Source organism: Montipora capricornis, chromosome 14 (assembly GCF_036669925.1).
Source record: "Montipora capricornis isolate CH-2021 chromosome 14, ASM3666992v2, whole genome shotgun sequence".
NCBI classification, from domain to species: Eukaryota; Metazoa; Cnidaria; class Anthozoa; order Scleractinia; family Acroporidae; genus Montipora; species Montipora capricornis.
Window position 1 is genome coordinate 977,501 of NC_090896.1, and position 7,500 is coordinate 985,000.

The 7,500-nt window shown below is 39.7% G+C and overlaps 1 protein-coding gene across 2 annotated transcripts in view; it reads left to right on the top strand.

Moving 5' to 3' along the window:
* Positions 1-7,500, top strand: part of LOC138032467 (putative extracellular sulfatase Sulf-1 homolog) — a 25,124-nt gene that overhangs the window by 6,584 nt on the left and 11,040 nt on the right. For both annotated transcript variants that reach the window (XM_068880148.1, XM_068880149.1), the window contains exons 3-5: positions 1,112-1,433; positions 4,806-5,129; positions 6,440-6,577. In XM_068880148.1, the coding sequence (XP_068736249.1) occupies positions 1,112-1,433; positions 4,806-5,129; positions 6,440-6,577 (784 nt within the window). The remainder of the gene's footprint in view (positions 1-1,111; positions 1,434-4,805; positions 5,130-6,439; positions 6,578-7,500) is intronic.

Here is a 7,500-nt window from a genome sequence, read left to right on the forward strand (position 1 = left end):
CACATCATAGATGAAGCGTTTGTAGCATTACAGAGCAAGTCATCATGTTTTCAAGATCAGTGACCTTCTCTCAGCAAAATAAGAAACCATGACTTCATAATTATTAGTAGATATCTTTACTTAGTTATTAGAACAGCTGAAGACTTATTTTTTCACAAATTTTCACTTTGATAAGGTTTTTCGTCTTGTGATAAAGCAAGGTTGAATTTCTAAGCTTTTCCGTGACACGCAAGCTACCTTGCGCGTTTGGGGGCAACTTCCCCCCCCCCCCCCCCTAGAAATTTTTGTTTAAAAGAACACTTAGAAAATCCAGTTTCCACACCATCAATACCACCCTACTCAGTGCCCTCTGTTTTTGTTGTGTGGTCGAGAATGCTGTCACGTAGGTTAAAAAAGACTTCTCCGCTGAGATTTTTGTATGAGAATAAGTACTCATAGAGATGTTTATGAGCCCTCAGAAGACGACTTCTGGCTTTTTACAGCATATTTGTGCCCCTCAGAGAGACAAAAACATGGCGTCTCCGTACAAAGCCTCATAAATTTAAGTAACATATTTCTTTAAATATCTCCCGCACGAAACATCGCACAGACCTGAACCTTAGCGAGACTGTTTGAATATTCCGCATCTTCTTTTATCTCTTTGATTTTTGACTTTATTTGTTGAATGGTTTTGCTGATGGTGTGACAGTGCAAACCGGCAGTACTGTGGCAGAAATGCCTTCATTTGTAAGACGGATACCAGACTTCTGTGAAAGGAATGCTTTGGTATCGAACTTACAACATTCTTTCAGATAATCAAGCCGGAGTTAGTTGTCGGCTGCAAAACATTCCGAGACTTCTTTTCGTTTCAATTCATTTTGGATGATAAACAATTTTACTCTCAGGAGAGTGCGTTCACTTGATAGAAAACTAATTGACATAGAAGTGGCAAATAGAAAAGCGACCTTTAAACAGTTGGCCAATTACGGAAGTGATTCAATAGGATTAGATGTATGATCCGTGAACATGCGAAAAGAGTTGCAATAATTGTAAATTCATCATATTAACGAGAAATCATATTTTCAGCTCACGCTCTTGTTAACATTAAGTGCAATGTTATGCTCTTTTCCAGGCCATTTTGGAAAATACCTGAACGAATATGATGGAAGCTGGGTTCCGATTGGTTGGAAAAAGTGGGAAGGACTTTTGCATAATTCCAAATTCTACAATTATACGCTGAGACACAACACTTACCAGGAGCGACATAAGATGAGCTATGAACACGATTACTTCACCGACCTCATTACCAATCGAAGTATTTCTTTCATAAAACGAACAATAGCTACCAACCCCGGAAGTCCTTTTCTTGCTGTTGTGAGTCACGCTGCTCCTCATGGTCCTGAAACTCCTGCTCCGCAGTATAGTACGGCTTTTCCAGATGTCAAAGCGCCAAGGTAAAATATAAGTACAAATTATATAGCATGCTTACGTAAGGCAACTTCCAATAGAAATAACTGATTACAGTGTAATGTGAAGTGCTAGTTTTCTACCCCTTATGAACCATGTGAGTGTTAGCCCTACTAATGGAAATGGGCCCACACAAGTCTGTTCAAATAAAAGTGCTGCATGGCCAACGTTTGCAAAAACGTAATCCTTCCTTGTACTTATACATGTTTATTGCCGCGACTTTAACGTCTTCAGTTCCCACGACTTGCTCTGGTGTGGCCTGGTAGCTCAGTCGGTAGAGCAGTGGTGATCTAACCCGGAGGTCGTGGGTTCAATTCCCACCCCGGTCAGAGTTTTTCTCTACCAATAACGATAGCTATGGTTACATACACCTTGGGTTTGGGGCCTTTCGGAGGGTAAATGTCTCCGGTTTGGTTCAGCTCAGGGGATGCGATTACGCATTAAAAGACTCCCCTCGGGGTAAAATGTAATTAGATATGAGTTCACTGACCTTGCAAATTAGTTCTGCCACCTCAGGGAGCAGATAAACCGTACTTTTCGATTCAGGAACTGTCATGGGAAGTTCTTTTGTTCTTTTCTGTGTGTCCATGGAAATAACCCTGAGACAGTTTCGGTCTAGAGAAAGCGGTTACACACAAAACGTCCTTGCGCGTGGGCAAACGCTAGTGTTACCACAGCTAATGTCACAACCTGCATGCCGTTCCACCAACACTACTACAAGCACTACCTCGAAATATAACGTCGATGTCCACCAATTTCGTCCACGGACGCCAAGTTCTTTTTCATTACAGTATGTGTTAATAATTAGTTATTAACCGAGAGTAATGTTTACGGGAAATTATCAAAATGAGGCCTTGCCGTATTGACAGAGCAATTACGATATACAGGAAAATAATAAGCGCAATACGATATAAATTACAAAGAGTAAATAAAAGAATAGTCGGTAAATCTTTATTTATTTACGGACAATTCATCAGGTAATATAAGAACAATGTAATGTAATAGACAAAATACTAGATTAAAACTAATTCCTCCCCTCCTCCCCTCCCCCCTCTTTGTTGTAGGTTTTTGTTCTCTTTTTTGGCCTTGACCGTGCACAAAACACAATAGTTGTTTACTCCGTGCTGAGGAACTAGCCAATAGAAACGTGTTGGTTTACGTAATTCATGCATAGTGTATGAGCACAAAACAAAAGATTGTGCACGGTCGTGGACTTTCCAACCTAAATCTTGGCATCTTTGTTTGCTCCTTTGATGTCTGCCGAGCTTCCAAACCATTCCCCTCTATTAACTATAATTTTTCTTTGAATTTCCATACAAACCTTTGAATTTCCCGCTATATTGCCCCGATTACCCATGATTCACTCAAGAGCGTGAACTCGTCTATACGCCCGATTTTAAACTCGGTATGGTGCCTTAGGCACATGCAAATGATTTATCAGTCAACTGTGGACGCAACCGAACTCCTTGATAATTTGTGCAGTAAAAAGCCCCTTTTGGCATTCACCTTTATCACTCGGCGGCCATTTTGGAGTCCGTGGGGAATAAAGGCTTTGTCTTTGCATTGCCTTTGCCCGTCCAGCCTCACATTGAATGAGAGGTTTGACGGGCAAAATCTTTTGTTTGGACATTGAGTGATATGGGTCTATTGTGTCCGTAATATGTCATAAAATGTTATCTGTCGTTATCCCCAGTCCCTTTTCCTCGCGCTTGAAATATCTTTTAGGGCTAACATCTCGGTGTTTGTTGGTCGCCATGTTCGTTTATCAGTCGTAGTTGAATGGCTTCAGAGAGACCGCTGAAGCGACCCCCTTTTGTAGTGCGTCTTCGTGTTTAAAACTGTTATAGAAAGATCTGCTCTCCAAAAATGCCGTAGTGTTTTTAACCGTACCAACGAGCTTTCCGTCCAAAAAAGACATCTTTAATTTCGAGGCAAATGATAACAAAAAATGATGGTCAGGTCGACATTCTAAAAACCTCGACGGCCAAACAAACGTTAATAAATAAAAGGATGAACCCATTTGGTGTCTGAATTGCCAGTTTAGATTTGTTTTTAATTTATTCAATTCGTAATCGGACCTTGGGCATATGGTAGAAAAACGCCCTGGCACTTTCCTAATCAGAGCGCTCGTTATATCCTTAACACGCACTAGCCATATAGTAGTGTATCGGTATGACTATTATCTGGATAACTGATGTTAGAGCGACTTTCGTATGACTTTGAAAAAGTGTTCGCAATTTGTTTCACCGACCAATGTTTGGCAAGATTAAAAGAAAGCTTCTCCTTGTTCCCGCCAAAAAACTCCTAATATGGGTGGTAGACAGTTCGATTGCGCAATCACATTACAGCATTTCGTATGACGTCAAAGCGAAATGCCAATCGCTTTCCAAGAAGTTCCATGGAGAAATGACGTTGTTTGCATCCGGGTTCGCTCGGCCAGTGAAAATTCGTGCTGGTTTGTTTTTGTTCGATAAGCCAATTAAATGTTTTGCATTTTTGTCTACGTTCTGTTTTCACGTTTGTTTTTCAAGGTCATATGAAAGTCGCTCTAGTCATCCTTAAGCTTAACCCTGTCTCCTGGAAAAGAAAACAGCAAAAAAACCACGGTTTCAGTCTTGATTCTGATATCAGTCCATTACATAGTTCTCTTGAAACTCCCACCCAGGGAGTTTCTGATAGTTCAGTTCAGTTCATTTCAGTTCAGTCTATTATTCTTGCCATAAATTAAGAAGTGTGTACATTATTGTTGCATTTTTTACATTTAGAGGAAAGGGAGCCCAGATAAGCTATAAAGCTTATTTAAGGGGCTACCTCAAAATACATAGATAACTATAGAAGAAAATGCTGTCAAAGGCAGAACAATTAAATTTGCTGACTAAGCACACGATAGACCATTTTCGAATTCTCACCACTGGACTGGATCTAGCATGAAATGGAGGCTAATGCGGACAAATCGTTTCAAATGCAAATTAATTTGCCCGCATTAGCCTCTATTTCATGCTACATCCATTCCAGCCGTGAGAATTCGAAAATGGCTTGTTAGGAAATATAGCAAAAACATCATCAGTTAGGATAAATAGGCTTAAACAAGGTGTAGAAATAACAAAGAACAGAAAAGAATGAGAAAGCTAGTAATATAATATATATTTTTTAAAAGACACGAAAGTAGAAAAGATACCAGTCAATATCTTTTTCTTTCATTTCGCAAGCGGTGAATACGAACATGAAACATAGCTTGTCTCAGGCTGACAAAATAAGTGTGGTCAATGTAGTTCAACATTCTGCACCGTCGTGTACTTCGCACCACTACGCACCTGTAATTGCCATATTTATTTTATTTTTATCTCTTTTCTCTGCAGACAACCAAACTGGAATTTCGTATCCGTCGATAAACAGTGGATACTCAGACAAAAAGTACCAATGGACGCTCAAAAAATCCAATTTGTGGATCTGTTGCATCGTCGCCGTCTTCAAACGCTGCTCTCTGTCGATGACTCGGTGGCTAGAATTGTCAGTACACTACAATCTTTGGGCATCGAAAATGAGACGTACATTTTCTTTACTTCAGACCATGGTTACCATCTGGGGCAGTTTGCATTGGTGAAAGGCAAGTCTATGCCGTTTGAGAGCGATATCAGAGTGCCTTTCTACGTCAGAGGTCCAAACATTCCCAAAAATATAAGGTAATCAATCATAAACTGCCCATTGACTGCTTTACACCAAAATTGTGTCACTGAATTGGATAATAACGGGACAAAATCAAATGTGGTTAGTTCCTAAAGGAACCACGGTGAATCAAACAAAAAATAAATTCTTTCATTGCAATTGACGTCACGGCGGCATGCTAGTGGAAAGAACAACAGCGAAACAGTCTTTTGGGAATTTGTGTTAATTAGAGCGACTTTCTTATGACCTCGAAAAAGTGTTCACAATTTGTTTCACGGACCAATGTTTGGCAAGATTAAAGCAAAGCTTCTCCTTATTCCCGCCAAGGAAACTCCTAATACGGGCAGTAAACAGTTTGATTACCCAATCACATTACTCTATTTCAAATGACGTCAAAGTGAAATGCCGATCGCTTTCTAGAAAGTTCCTTGGAGAAATGACGTTGTTTGCATCCGCGTTCCCTAAGCTTATGAAAATTCTCGCTCGTTTGTTTTTGTTCGATAAGCCAATTGAATGTTTTACATTCTTGTTTACGTTATGTTTCAAGGTCATACGAAATTGGCTCTATTATGCAAAGCTTACGTTACAGTTTTTATGGCGAGCTAATTTAGCCCTTCATCAGAGAAAAGAAGGAGGTGTTCTCAGAATTACTTTAAACACAAGCAAAGGTAATAAGGAACAATGTAGTTGAAGCTAGAAAACGGCAAAACACAGTAACACAACCCTTTCATTCATTCAGTACTGTTAATCTAAGATCTCATAGAGTGTTTTCACATGACGTCACGGCGGCCATGTTGGATGAGTGAAACAAAGAAACAGCAGCCATGATGGAGAAGTGAAACATTTCTTTGGAAATTAAACTCTATTTTTATCAAAATTGCTTCTTTCATTTTAGTATGCAAATATGGCTGCTGGTCACGTGAACGGAAACACTCTATTCAATAAGCGAGTTCTCAGTTTCAAAAGACGTGCGCGAGTCGGGGTAAAAGCAAGCATATATTAAAAAAAAACCAAAAGATTTCTAATGCGAATTCTTGCAGCTATTTACCATAACAATAAAGACAATAGCGATGTTTCTCGTGACGTCACGCATTGTTAATAATATGCCAACCAGAACCTAATTGGCTGTTGAAACAATCACTTCTTTTGTTCCGTGGTTGGTTATTTTTGCTGACTTATTAAACTCTTGGCACACAAAGAGTGAAATTTCGAGGGGGAAATAGTAAAATATGTTTGTTGAAGGTGAAGGGGAAGGTATTTAGCTGCGTAAAGAACATATCCGAGGCTAGGTACACGTCGACTCAATAAGACACTTTTCTGCTTGAAGGATGAAAGAGATGATTGGAAACATCGACATCGCACCAACGTTTTTGGACATTGCTGGCGTAAGCGCCCCACGTGACATGGATGGATCTTCAGTCATGAGACTGTTCAGAAAGTCAAGAGATGGCCGAAGATCAAAAAAGTAAGGGACTAAAAGAGGAATCTTAGGGGGGTGATACTCGGGGAATCTTTGTCATTTACATTTTTTGCCTCATTGGCACAAGGCTATCTTTTGCTAAGTAGTCAGCCAAGAATAAAGTACTGAATATTGAAAGTAAAATTGCATAATGAGGTATCTCTGAAAATTTGAACGCCATGTACCAGATATCTGAGCAATGATGCTTTGAAAATTCGAAACTTTAGAAAGAATGCACGGGATGATTACCGCCTTAGCTTTCCAAGAATTTAGCAGTTTTTGATGGCAAATTACTGATTCGTTATCAACGCTAGAAGGCATAAAACTGGAGATTTAACAAAGTTTAACAAGTTCTTTACGTCATATGCTCAAAAATTCACCACCAAGCTTCGTTTGACAAAATTATTCACGTCATCTAAACATCAGGTGTTACAATTACTTGCAACACCCTGATGAAGAAAGGCAGTTCCTTTCGAAATAGTTGTGAGTACAACACGAAAACCGAGGTCATGCTCATTGGATCAAGGCAGAGGCCGCTGAGTAATCTCACGGATTCCCGGACAATTGCTATTGATAATGTCCAAATTAGCCAAGTTGCGACCGCAAAATCACTCAGAGTAACCACTGACGACAAACTTGATCGGAGCAGTCACATTGATAAACTAACAAAGGAAAGTCGCTTCTGGCATTGGGGCGATAAAACGCATAACGCACTTTGTTCCTGAAGCTACCTTGCACCTCATATATCAATCTCTAATCATTCAGCCTCATTTTGATTATTGCAACGTCGTTTTACAAAATAGAGCAGCCCGTGTTTTGACTTATTCTAACTATGACGCCGATGAAGATTATCTATCGATTTATCCATCACTATTTGATCAGCCTTTCACTTCTCATTTGCTTATTAGATCCTCACCAGGGTCCGTTGC